General features: G+C 38.2%; 1 protein-coding gene across 1 annotated transcript in view; it reads right to left on the reverse strand.

Annotated features, from left to right (window-relative positions):
- Nucleotides 1-1,875: 1,875 nt before the first annotated feature.
- The window catches only part of TMEM135 (transmembrane protein 135), a 155,800-nt gene continuing 143,724 nt past the window's right edge, over nucleotides 1,876-13,951 (reverse strand). Inside the window, exons 10-15 of the mRNA XM_058018907.1 lie at nucleotides 12,506-12,673; nucleotides 9,790-9,853; nucleotides 9,023-9,099; nucleotides 7,338-7,436; nucleotides 5,826-5,893; nucleotides 1,876-4,295 (exon numbers count right to left, since the gene is read on the reverse strand). Of these exons, the coding sequence (XP_057874890.1) occupies nucleotides 4,163-4,295; nucleotides 5,826-5,893; nucleotides 7,338-7,436; nucleotides 9,023-9,099; nucleotides 9,790-9,853; nucleotides 12,506-12,673 (609 nt within the window). The 3' untranslated portion in view covers nucleotides 1,876-4,162. The remainder of the gene's footprint in view (nucleotides 4,296-5,825; nucleotides 5,894-7,337; nucleotides 7,437-9,022; nucleotides 9,100-9,789; nucleotides 9,854-12,505; nucleotides 12,674-13,951) is intronic.

A 13,951-nucleotide genomic window follows, 5' to 3' on the forward strand; every position in this document is an offset into this window, starting at 1 on the left:
TGTGCTTTTGCACCAGAGTAAGGGCTCATAACACTAGTGTAGAATCACATAAGTTGATAAAGACTTCTAAAACCATTGATTCCAGACACAGAAAGCCTGGGCCCTGCCTCTTCCCCCAAGTTAAATGCAGTTGTGTGAAAAAAATCCTCAGAATTATAAAACCTTAGTACAATCCTCACTGATTTTCTTGCCACCTTTTTGTGCCTTGTCAGTGCACGCACACTCAAGGACCACTTGTCCAAAAATATTTTCCTCTGACAGAGTTGGCAATTGAAGCTGCACACAAGCTGTTCTGAATCTGAGCATAAGGCTGGGCTCAGACCACAGCAGACTCTTCTACCTGGGATGTCACCAGGAATCTGGAAAAAAACTTTCTCATGTCCCCAAACATAGGCAAAAGCACAGTGGCTTGGAAAAAAGGAAGGGGTACTCACAAAGGGGAATGACCCAACACTGAGATGAGCAGAGGCGAGGGAGGGATGAAGAACTACGCCATAGGCCATGCTTGTTTCTGGGAGCCATGGGTGAGGAAGCACCAGCCTCCTGAGATGCCTGCAGGGAGCCAAGCACCGTTGCCCTGAGCAGACTCCCTAAGGACACCCAAACCTCTACTGCAGAACTGTGACATTTCAGGTTGACCCACCGCTTCCCACCTACCCCTGTATTCCTCTCTGCAAAATAAACTTTTGCAGGAAGTTTGGCATCATCAGAGAGCCACCATCCTGTGATGATGAACATCCGGAGGCAGAAAGGGCTGGCCTTTCAGCCACATGTGGCCCGACCATCCAGCCAGGTGGCCAGCAGAGCTCAGGCTGTGTGGCTCTTCCCTGCCCGCACATCAGGACAGGCGGTTTGCTCTGTTTGAAAAAGAAACAGCAACATCAACTCACCTCGTTACTCATGGAAGTGCAGAGCTGAAGTTGCCAGCTGAACAGCCCTGGTGTTCCCTCTTTGTTCCAGATTGCAATGCAAGATGTATTCCATTACCATCTGCATGGCAGATTATCTTTTGTCAAGTGGGCAGTATGCCTTATCTCTCTCTTTGAGTGACCACAATCACTCCTCCCTCGGGAGGGGACATCTGCTGATAACAGGCAATTGAATGTCAGTGCATGACTGATAAGAACTATAACATCCAATTGCGAGATGCTTTGCTCAGGGGGAGGAGCCAAGCATTGCTACCCAGATATAATCCAGAGGTTTTGAGACACCAGCACAGCTTTCTCCACTGGATTCCCCAGAGGAACAGCAGCTGCCTCTTCTTCTACTGGATCTTCAGAGGAAGAATACATCCTTCTCTACAGGACCCCCCTGCTCCAACAGAACCTCCCCTGACACTTCAGGAGGACTGCAGCCACATTTCCAATTGGACTGCTACCAACACCCTGACCCACAGGGCCAGGGTTGGGTTCTGACTCTGTCAGTGTTGTTCTAGTGTACTGCATTGTTTATTTTATCCTTTTATTTTTTCTTCCCTATTAAAGAATTGTTATTACCTTCTCCCATATTTTTTGCCTGAGAGCCCCTTAATTTAAAAGCAATTCGGAGGGGTGGGGAGGGTTTACATTCTCCATTTCAGGGGAGGCTCCTGCCTTCCTTAGCAGATTCCTGTCTTTCCAAACCAAGACACTTTTCACTGACATTGCATTAAGACTTTATTTTGCAACAAATTTAAATGCACAGTCACATTCCTGGCGTTCCTTCACCACCAGGAATCCCTTCCAGGGCTAATGCCTGCAAACTGGCACAGGTTGCCTAGAGAGATGGTGGATGCCCCATCCCTGGAAACATGCAAGGCCAGGTTGGATGGGCTCTGAGCAACCTGGTCTAGTGGAACCTGGTCTACTGGTCTTATTAACAACATGGCCAAAAAAGTCACTTTTTAAAGCAGCAACTGTTTATTATTGGGAAGAACATTAGGACTTTATTTTTTTTTCTCTTACATATATTCAATTTGAATAAAAATAATTTAAAAATTTTTAATTTCTCTTTATATTACATGAAAATAACTTGAAACAACTGTGAATTTTGGAAGCAAGAAACATAGACAAAACTGTTATTTAGCTGCTGAGATGTAGTTCCTGGATTTTTTTTCCCAAAAAAACCCTCAAATAGAGAAACAATCACAATTGTCATTCCAGTGGAAAAACTTAACCCATCTATAAAATATCTTTAAGTTTGAGAATGGTATATTGTTACACTAGAAAGTATTCATAATATATTTTGTGAGTTCTAATATACCACCTAAAATATATAACTTCTCAGACTTTACAAGGTCAAATACTTCAGACCATATTCCAGTGGAAAAACACTACAAATCTCTTACAATCCTTTTAAAGTTTTTGTTCAATTAACTTTTATTTCCTTTTGAGGAATTCGAATATAATTCCAAGCAACAAAATACTGGATACAAACTAACTTGTAGAACTTTAGTCACACTAAATTGGACAACCACTGTTTAAAAGGATGAAGCACCTTTAGTAACAGTGACGAAACATCACTGTTCATGTAGCTGATGAAGAAGCAGATTTTGTGCACAAATTTTTAAAATTATCATGACAATAAATTTGATAAAAATTTATATTTGATAGTATATTCAATAGTAAGAAATTCAGCTAATTGGAATTAAAATATGGTTATGACTGGGGTAAGATTACAGTGTTACAAGACAAAGAGTCTACTAATTAGTCCGGTTCATATTATCTGATAAAGACTTCCAATAAAACACTGATTTCTTCTTTTTTTTTTTTTTTTTGTTTTTAAAATACATGCAAACCTACTGCAATTTCCCTGGCTCATCTCGCTTCTTTTCAGTTTTTTCAGTTGAATGTGAATATAGTTCATCTTCTCATTAACTTCTAGGGTAATGAACACCATTCAGCACCACCAGAATGGGTTATAATTAAAAAAGCTCAAAAAAGCAAAGGAAAAAAAAAGCAATTAGCATGTCAAGGTTTCACTTTAGAACACAAATCTGTGGAAACATGTACACTAAAAATGAGATGGACTTTGTGTAGGTAGTTATTTGCATTGAGTACCACATAAAATTTAATGTAACTGTGCCAGTCGTGAGTCCGATAGCCTGGTGGAAAACCACTCTTCACCAATAACAAGGAAAAAAGACTATTAATCTGATTGTCAAAACTGTTCTCTGCAACAGCCTAACCTCAGGGGTCAATTCTCTTCCAAAGAAATGCTTGAAACGCTGGCTGGTGCTGCAGCCCAACAAACAACCCAATGCCATCTAAGGTGACAATGTCAAACCCTTTCAAAAATAAACATTTTGCTTCAGTATATTTTATCTGGGGAGGGGGGAGGTGGGCGGGTGTTTTGCTTTGTTTTGTTTTGTTCTTGGCTTTTTTATTTTTGTAACTGTCTGCTGTTTCCAACACCATCTCAGAGGCTGGAATGTTTCATTCCTTCCTCTGCCAGCTGTGTCCTTTTCCACTTGGCAGATGCTGACCACCACACCCGCCGCTCCTCAGCGCACAGCAGCCACCCGAACCGCCTTCTTGTTTTCCTTGCCTGTTATCTGTGTCATCAGAGGAATTTACAGCCCTGGAATGTGATTTCTGAATCAATATGCGTTTTCTTTTCCTAAGGAATGCCTTATTTTGCAACCACAGCTGTGAAAAAATAATCTAATTTTAACTAACGAGGGGGTGGTGGCTCTTTTGAGACAAATCATTGACGCAATTTGAAAAACCAGGGAGGCATTTTCACCAGACTGCAATCTTTTTAAGATCAGGTAAAATTTTGGACCTAAACGATGCCAATTGTCTTCATTTCTAAATTAAGAATTACTTTTAGTTTTACCAAGAAATAGTCTACTGGTATGAACTATGGAATTTTTGAAATTATGAAGCATATTTATGTTTTACTTCTCTAAATATATTACTCATTTGTTTAATTCATTCAGGATTCTACCATACTGTCAACCAACTACAGCAATCCAGAAATGTTTTCTGCTTATGGAAGGGGCTTAATCACTAAGCCACACCTCCCTGCAAAGCTTCAGTATTTCTGATTGGTAAAAAGCTTTTCTCATTGAAGTAATACTGAAGTGGAGCCCTAGTCCTCCTCCATACATACGACTGTCAAGTTAATTAACTTTTCAGGACAAAATGCTGATCACATTCAATGTCAAGCCACACTGTCGTGTTCAAGACAGCTCCAGTGGTAGCTCTGGTGGCACAACTGTGTATCTTGGGTCAAGTTTAGGTGTGAAATCCTTGAAGTTCTTAGATGCTTCAGTACCAAACACATCTAAAACTTTCCTATTCATGAGAGCAAACCTGAAAAAGAAAAGACAAGAAAGTATGAATGCATGACTCACTTATGAAAAAATAAAATTATTTAATGTCACAAAAGTTTACCAAAATCTGTGACATATAGGCTTCAACCTGCACTGTTCAGATATTGAAAGTTTTTCACCTCAGGCAATAACGATTTTTTTAAAAATTGCGTTTGAAAAATGTGGCTAATAATGTTTGTGTTAGTGTACTTCAAAAATGCAACTTATGAAAAAGAGGAAGGGTCCCCTTTTACTTTCAATTCCACAAAAAAAAGGTCAAACCAAAATATACTGCTGTTCTCTCTCACTCCAGAGCAAACTGTGGCCCTGCCTGTCCAAGTCTGGATGCCAATTTTCTGGGTGTTACAACCTACTTCCATTTTGTTGTTCTTCACAACTATAGAATGAAAAGCGTATGAAATATCAAAAGAAATTGCCTTTATGGAGAGAGTGTCAAAATTACTATTAAAGGGATTTGCTTCAGATAAAATAAATAAGCAGAATAGAATTTGTACTCCTTCCTCTCCTTCAATTAAGGCAAGCTTAGGATTAGTACAAAATGAAAAAATGCAGCCAAAATTGGACATCTGTACTGACATCATTCCCTGTATCATGTTTGTATGGCCTCAGAGGTTGCCTAAGGACTGCCTCCAGGCATCCCAAGGAAAGCTTCCCACTAAATCTTGCAATGTATTCAATCACCTCGTGTGTACTGTGCCACGAGGAGTGTAGGTTCAACATGCTCCAGGGACTAGCCTCTGATTTCACTTCTAATTTTACAGCCTGGAGAGCTCGTTGTCACGAGAAACATTACTTTTTATAACCCCATTCATAAACTGATCAAGATTTGGATGCCTTGTTCCTGCCACACACTGCACCAGTATATCAGTGTACAATTCACTAAACTGTATTTTTGTAAGTCAGTTACAACAAGATCTCATTTTAAAAGAAAGTTTTTTAGATTCCTGCAGCAAAGAGGAAAAACATCCACTATATTACAGTGTATATTCATGATTATGATCAGTGAAAATTTTTCATTAGCTTTACAAGAAAAAAAAAACACTTTCCCAACTGAAACAGCTATAAAAAAGTACTGAAACTTTCAAGTATTCTTATGAGATATTCTGACATTTCCAGTAATGCTTTTAGACCCATAGTAATACCATGCTGTTAATCACTGTACATACTGATTTCTTCAACAGTCGTTTACTGGATTCTTCATGTTCCAATAGAACTTGAAAGCATCCCACCCTCCATAGGGTGGGCTACAAAGGCTTCAAGTAAAATACTCATCTGCTAGATAGTCTTCACTAGAGCAGTCTGCTCCTGTCATTACACTAAACCCAGCAATGTCACTTCAGCAGCAAAGAACTTCAAGGGTACTGGAAACCATTTGAAAAGCAAAGTAAATCCACAGGAAATTAGCCCTCATGTACTTGTAGCACTCTGCTGCTGGCAGTGAATGACACAGAAAGCTGAGTGTGATCAATGACAGGTTTACACAAGCCAGAACACAGCCCTGAGTACATACCTGCCCCTTGTTAATCGTAAAAGAAATTTCCAGTATGAAGGTCTCAGGTTCTGAACTTCCATGACAGCCTGCAAGGAGAGGATTCTGTCAGAGCCAGCTGACAGTGTCAGGCAAAAGTTTCATCTGCTACATTAGGTAGCCAAAATCAGCAAAAGGATTGTTATGGAACTCATTTTTACTGCTCTCTGCTGAATTCAATGCTCGTATGACCACCACCAGCACAGACAAATATTCCCAGAATACAGTATTTTACCAGTGATGACAATTAACTTACGTCTCATTGCAGAGAAGGCAACAACAATCATTACTCCTATGTGCGCGACTCTGGACTGGTGGATGCCAAATTTACCTCCTACTTAATCCCCTATCCATTCTGCATTTTGTGATCCACCATTTCTTGTAGTCATATTTATATTTCATGCTACATTATCCTAAATAATGTCATACATTCAAAATCCATGTCTTCTCTCTATTCCATTACTTTTCCGGGTCACTTAGAAATATAGAGAATAACAAACATCTCAGCATACATAGATCCTTTCTCTAATTTCTCCTTCCTTCTTCCTGCTAAACCTAGCAATTTGTTTCTAGTCTTAGATTAGTTTTCCAATTAGTTATTATGTAACCAAAAAACCCTTCTTTTCTCATATGAACTTTTTGTCTGTTAGTCTCACACAGTTGTCCCTGTGAGGAGTATTTTGGAGACCTTCAGGCACATCCCAAGCACCAAAATATCAATTCACTTTGATACTAGACTTAGAACTATTCCCAAGTACATGGGAAGAATGAGGAGGAGGAGTGTCTCTCAAACATCCTGTTAAGCACAAGATTGCAGAAGATTGCTTTAGGGTCATTTTATATTCTCTTTATTGGGGGGCACAAAAAATATAAATAGTTATCGAAGTCCAGAGAATACGTAGTTCATGCAGGGATGTTTCAGCAGAAGGTCTAGAAACGGTGAGATGTAGTAGAATAGTAGAGCTATTTGGGTAGCACTGAAAAGTTGATTTTCTAGCTGATGCAGACAATAAAAGGACTGAGGTTAAAGGCATGTAGCTAACTTGAGAAGTAGAAAAAATGGTACTACTGCTTGTGTCAAATGAAACACTTTGCAGTTTTCACTGTTTTAGGCAATATTAATTTAAGTGAGTGGAAACTTTCAGTTGATTTAAAAAAACATAAAATATTGTATTATACTGTTTGCCTACTTGAAAAACTGTCCTTTCACATGCTCATGGAAGTTCGTACATTAATGTTCATCTTCCAGGTGAGTGCATTTTAAGATTCTTTCGAAAGAATTCAATGTTTTGTATAATGTATTCAGCTGTAAGCAAAGGAGAAACTGAGTCCTAGGATTGACCTTCCCCCAGTGAGACTCAAAATCAGGATGCAGGAGCATGGTGCTGTGAATCACTACATCTCACCATCTTTTCTACAGAACTATCTCCCTGTGCTCCTCTTTTCATTCAACATTTGATGTAAAGCATTTCATGTGTTAGAGAACATACTTACTGCCTGAAAGCATATCGATGTAGAAATGGCATAGATGATGCTGTCTGCATGAGGAAAATAGGGAACCTTCCCTGCTTCAATGCCTTTGAAGTATATAGTCTATAAAAATAAACAAAAAATGTTGAATGCAACAAAATCAAAGTATCTTTTTACTTTTTTCTTTTACCTTTAAAAAAAACCCCACATCAACTTTATCTTTTTTTATATGCCCACAAATGTGATGTTGATTAAAACAGATTACAGATGCTGCACAAGATCAATCTACTAAGAAGCTATTACTGCACATAACAGGACTAGCAACAGCTTGAGTTTTACAGAACCTAAAGATAAAAAGGGGAAAGTTTGCTCTGTTAAATTCTTCATTTTAAAAAAGCAAAAGAACAATGCAATAACTATTCCAACAAAGTGAATATTCACTGTTCTTAAACAGCTTGAAATCACATACTTTACTTTCTGAGAAAACATGTACAGTTTATTTTCCTGAGCACAGCCTGACCTTGCAAAGCAGCACACGCCTCTTTGGTCAGTTACCCTTGGCTTGCATAAGATGATAAAAGTAGTAAAAAAAAAAAAAAGAAAGAACACACAGCGCTTTTCTTATTTCCCCATAGCCAAGATGTCTCAAAGTCCCCAGAAAAGCATCGGCAATACAAGACAATACTGGGTTTTTTACAACTTGAGTTCTAAAAGTCATTATGGATAACTCGGATTTGCCTTTATATGACCAACTGCCTTCAGAGCTTGGTCTGGGATAACCAGGAGGAGAAACAGAGAATATCTTCCCTTTTTATATTTCATTTTATGTGTAACAAAAAAAAAAGTTTCTTCTTTTTATGATCTCTAAAATTAATTCTGCGCTGGTAATGGACGTGGATAATTATCACTAGAGAACAAGGCCTTCAAGTTCTGCAGGAGAAATATGTGATTCAGGTATGATGCATAGTGAAAGAACCTTATCAACTCATTGCAGTGGTAGTGTTGGGGAATTGACCATGACTAAGTCTCAATTTTCTGGAAAAATCACAGTAAGAAATCAAATGCTGGTTAGAAAAGTATAATCAACATACCCAAACTCTGTAACTAATTTTTTTTTCCTGAGTTCCTAATTTTAGCAAGTTCAGAGAAATAATTCAAGCCTGAAGAATAGTAATTAGAACAAAGTTCCTTCCAAAGCTGGGAATTCAATCAGCTGTAGTACAGTGACAAACAACTTCAGCTATAGACCAAAACCTAAGCTATTCTGAGTTATCTTAGACTGCTGAATGCCAAAGTAAGGGAACAAAGGCAGGAAGTTAAGCTGCAGCTTTTGGCAATAAATCTGCAATTAAAGACTAGGTCTGATTTATGTTTCTGGCAGAATAGACATTCTTGGAACTTTCTGATTTTAAAAATCTGCAAAAACTACAAAGCAAAGGGTTGTCAGGAGATTAAAAAAAATTGGTGGAGAATATACATGAAGACCAGTGGATAAAGGACATTTAAAATTAGTCAAAGAAAAGAAAGTAAGAAAGACATGAGACCACATGGCAACATTGCCTCTTGGCACACATGTCGTGAAACACCATCACCATACAACTTTGTATTTTACTGGAATTGCCTGATAAAACCTCTGACCTTCACTTTCTTTTCTTCTGCCTTGAAAAATAGATGAAATGAAGACCTCCTTTAGGAGGATAATAACTTACCTCTACTAATTTAGACACCAGATACATAGAGATAGTTGTACTTTTGTAAAACATCATAGAAATTCCTGCTAGACACCCTGTAACAATTAGAAAAGCATTGTTAAGGTTGTGGTTTGCGTTGTTAAGGTCACTGTTGTGTGTCAGTCCAACAAACACTGCATAGGACTATTTATTTCTGCTGCTACAGACAGCACAGTTCAGTGATGGCTTTTTGCTGCCCAAATAAGGTTTGTAGCACTAAAAAGAGAAAGTCTCAGAAAGCTGAAACAAATCTGTTCTCAGGAGCACACTGTCAAATTTCTCTGGTTTTTGTGGGATGAGAGATCTCTGTGGTTCTAACATGTGACAGATGCACATGAGGGAAGGGCCTCACCACCACACAAATTTCATGGTAAAATCATCTTTCTTTGGACCCCATGGAGCTCAATGTGTATTCTGTGGAATATGGAAGAGTGAGTACTTTCATCTCACATGTCTACAGCTGCAGATTAAAGGACAAGTTTATATTTATGCACACCGTAATATACTGTCCTTGGAGCTGACCATAAACTCCACATTTGACTGAATTTGCCTTACAATTTTAATTGCAACTCTTTCCTTGACACTACTTGAAACATCACTGTCACTTTGACACAACCTTGATGTACACAGGAATAGGAACAAAGTCCTATTTTCATCACAGAAGTCTGAAAATGGAATGGGAGGACAGACAAGAGGAATACTTGCAGAGTCCCAACACATACAACACAAACTTTCCATGGACTCACCAGCTACGAGTGCATGAAGCTCATCATCAAGGTTTCGGACCCAGCGCAGGAAGCAACTTGTACCCTGCAGGTGAACAGAATGCAAGCTTAGCCCTACTTATTTCTTATAACACACAGACTGCAGGTATTCCTTATAAGCTAGTCATGTAGCACACAGGATGAATAAAGAATGTAGTGTGATAATACCCATAATCACAGAATCATAAAATAATTTGGGTTGGAAGAGACCTTAAAGATCACCGCGTTCCATCTCCCCTGCCATGGGCTGGGACACTTTCCCCTACACCAGGTTGCTCAGAGCACCATCCAGCCTGGCCTTGAACACTTCCAGGGATAATGTATTCTTCTTCTTCTAGGTATGGTTGTTAGAATAAAAAGCAATTTAATTGAGAAGCGAGTAGGCAAACTTTCCCATTTTTTCAGTCTTGTAAGGGAAATGTAAAATCCCATTGTAATTTCTTAAGAGCTGTAGAAACTTTCATTACTGAGACACATTAGGTCTGATTAGGTAATCTTTACCAATCAAGAAACACTAAATTACATCAACAAAAACACAAGAAATCAACAAAACTGAAGAACAAGCTTTTTAAAAGCACTGGTGATATTAAAGTCCAGAGAGTTGGACATAGTACCCATAACATTTCAGTGTCTTAAATTTACAATTTACTGCTGCCATTTCTTTCAAAACTGGAGTTAGATTAAATTAATCTAATTAATCTAATTAGTCAAATTAGATTAATCTAATTTGAATTCCAATCTAATACCAAAGCTAATCATGAATTCATATCATCCTCATTTGCTGTACCTGCTAGACTCTTTCCCATGATAAAGGTTTTTTTCAACTACATACCAAACCTCCAGAGATTTTTTTCATGCATCCAATAAATTCCGGAACTAGGAAAACACAATAATCTAAAAAAGTAGAACTGCATATCCTTTGGATCCAAAATGCATCAAGCATATAATTTTTTTTGCCATGGTCCAATTTTTTTGAGTGACTAGAATTTTTGCTGCCCTACTTGCCTATTTAGACTGAAAGAAAAATAAAATGCAACCCTAATATGTGTAAGTTATGAAATGCAAACAATAACATATAGTAGATCATAGAATTTGAGGATCATTTAGCCCGGAAAGGGCATTTAAGATCAATTCCAACTGTTAACCTAGTGTCCACCAAGCCACCACTAATCCACATCCCCAAGTGCCAAATCCACACACCTTCTGAACACTTCCAGAGATGGCAATTTCACCACTTCCTTGGACATCCTGTTGCAGTGCCTGACAACCCTTTAAGTGAAGATTTCCTACTATCAAATCTAAACCTTCCCTGGTCAACTTGAGGCCAATTCCTCTTGTCCTGTCGCTTGCTACTTGGGAGAAGAGACTGACCTACACCTGGCTGCAGCCTCCTTCCAGGCAGTTGTAGAGAGTGATAAGGTCACCCCTGATCCTCCTTTTCTCCAGGCTGAACCCCCAGCTCCCTCAGCTGTGCCTCACCAGACTTGTGCTCCAGACCCTTTCCCATCTCCATTTCCCTTCTCTGGACATGCTCCAGCCCCTCAATGTCCTTCTTGTACTGAGGGGCCCAGAAATGAACACAGGACACAAGGTGTGGCCTCACCAGTGCTGAGTACATACTTTAAAAATAGTAAATAAAGGTCAGAATATGTCACCCTCATTTTATGAGTATCCACTGGGCTGAATTGCACTTCTCAATTGAAGCTTTTAAACACATCAAAATCATTTTAGCTTTTGCAATTTAATTTCTTTTCTTCTCTAAAGGCTTTTTTCTTAAAGTTTAAGAAAAAAATTAATTTTCAAGTAAACTCTGAACAGCTCATTTGCACTTTGCTATCAAAAAATTTAGACTCTGTAACCTACAAATTATTGTCTCGATTTAATTACCAATCAAGTGAAGTGCTGTTTTGCTTACATTTAAGACCTCTTTTTTTATTTTTAGGTAAATAACATTTAACCTGAAATAATACAGCATGATCTTGAATTTGAAGAACAAATAAAGTGGCAGGTGAAAAATGCCATGTGATGAAGAAAACAAAAGTGCAAAAGACACTTCAGCACTGCACTGTGCTGAAGTGCTATTCTGCATTAGGGCAGGTGCTTTGCCACATTCTCTTTTGGCATAAATAAACATAATTTGATTCATTCCAACAATGCTGTATGAATGCAGATCAGTTCACAATCTGTCATCTTATAATGGGGTAGAAAGGATACACTTCCAAGCAGTAAGTGCAATATCTCCTCAGCTACATGCTGTATGTTCTCCAGTCTCCTGCTATTCACTGTCAAGTAAGAATTTCAGATATGTGATCCAACAAAATCTGCACATGGCTTCTCTCTGGCAACACAGACACTACTGCAGTCACTACTTGTGCCTGCATGAAAATGCTTTTGTGTAGAAGCAAATCCCTCTGAAATATGAATTCACTTTCTCTGAAGTACTCTCTATCTCCTGATCTTGAAATAAAGCTGCAAAATCCATCAGGTTTATTTAGCAATTACAGAAAAAACACACAGAATGGAAGAACAGCTTTCTATTTACAATTTGATTACTACAATAGTATAAAGTTTGTCAGTAACATGCTGTAGGAAACAGCACCAGTACCATTAAACAGCTTGAGTTTTTAGCTCTTCGCGATATTCTGAAAAGTGAAATAAAAACCAGTGCATTTGTAATTTCTGTATGCTATAAACTTACTTTGTATATACTGACAAAAGATCCCAGAAAAGCTCCAAGCTGGAAATTTTCCTTGTTGTAGAAGAGGGAAAGTAGCCGTGATGGCTGCGTAAGCAGATGCCGGAAGGTGGAAGGAATCCGAAGGCAACACTGGATCAGGTAACCAATGCTAAACATCCTAATGAAGCCCTAGAGAAAAGAAATAGAGATCTTGTGGTAAGAAACCACAAATTCTGGAAAAGAAAAAGCCAAAGCTTCTACAGAAGGTTTTATTTTTGACATCAAATAGTTTAAAACCCAATCTGAAGGTAATATGTAAAACACATAAATGTATTCTACCCACACCTTCTAACTCAAGAGTTTTCTTTTTCCCAGTTACCCTGTAAAACAGCAAATGCAGTAAAATCACAGACAATTGACTCTTCTTTAATTTCTGTGAATTTCTGAAAGGTCTCAAGAAAAAGCCTTCTATTCTATTCCAAAATTCTGTCATTTGAAATAATCCTGATGACTTCATTTCTAGGTTACTGACCAGCTTTTAACCACAAATGGGTTTATAGAGGAAAGCAATGCAGTGGAAAAAAATGAACACTTCTATACTCAAATGTCTCAAGAAAACAGTGAGGAGGAAAAAGTCCACGAAAAATAAATTTCAGAAAGTGTGAGAATTAGAAGTTAACCCTGGTGGCTGGCCACATGCTCACGGACTTTTCCTCAGCCAAACATGAGGCTGTAGGATGCCTCCAGCAAGAGAAAGGGAGAAACTGGAAGGGACTTCATATGCAGAGCTACTGAGAAGGGATAAAATGGGTTCCAAAGAATTTACTTACTATTCCACCTTGGATAGGGATCTGGTTTTGTTTTTAACATGACACAAAACCACACTCAATTTTTTTTCCAAATTATTCTCCCCAGTTTCTTCTAACTTCCTCCAAACTTCCTACCATTATTCTTAACCTTTAAGGTGAACCTTTTAAAATAATTCTGAATAAATTTTACCTAGTTTTTGTCTGGAAGATTCGTTACGTGAAAACTATTTCTGCAATCACCTGCAAATAAGGCAGGCACTTTATTCAATTACAGGGACACAATTCCAGTGACAAGGAAATCTGGCAGAGGGTTTGACTGAGCAACCTTTCAGACTCAGAAACTCAAACCATTTTTGCCTCCTAAAGAACTTTATAATGCATCATAAAGATCATAAAATTTTATTGTGGTTAAACATCCAGTAATAAACTCTTCCTGAAGCAATTACTCTTCCTGCTACTCAAGAAGTCGTTTATGAGAACCAAGTGGAAGAAAATAATAAAATCATCCAATGATACAACAGCATTTTTTGATTGAAAAAATTCCATTCCTTCATGCCATTATAAAAAAATAAGAAAATGTCCTAAACCTTTGTGAGGAACAAAGCCCAAAACAAGAAACAACAGAATGGTGTGTTTAATGTTTTTAAGCAAAGGTGAC

Source organism: Melospiza georgiana, chromosome 2 (assembly GCF_028018845.1).
Source record: "Melospiza georgiana isolate bMelGeo1 chromosome 2, bMelGeo1.pri, whole genome shotgun sequence".
NCBI lineage: Eukaryota > Metazoa > Chordata > Aves > Passeriformes > Passerellidae > Melospiza > Melospiza georgiana.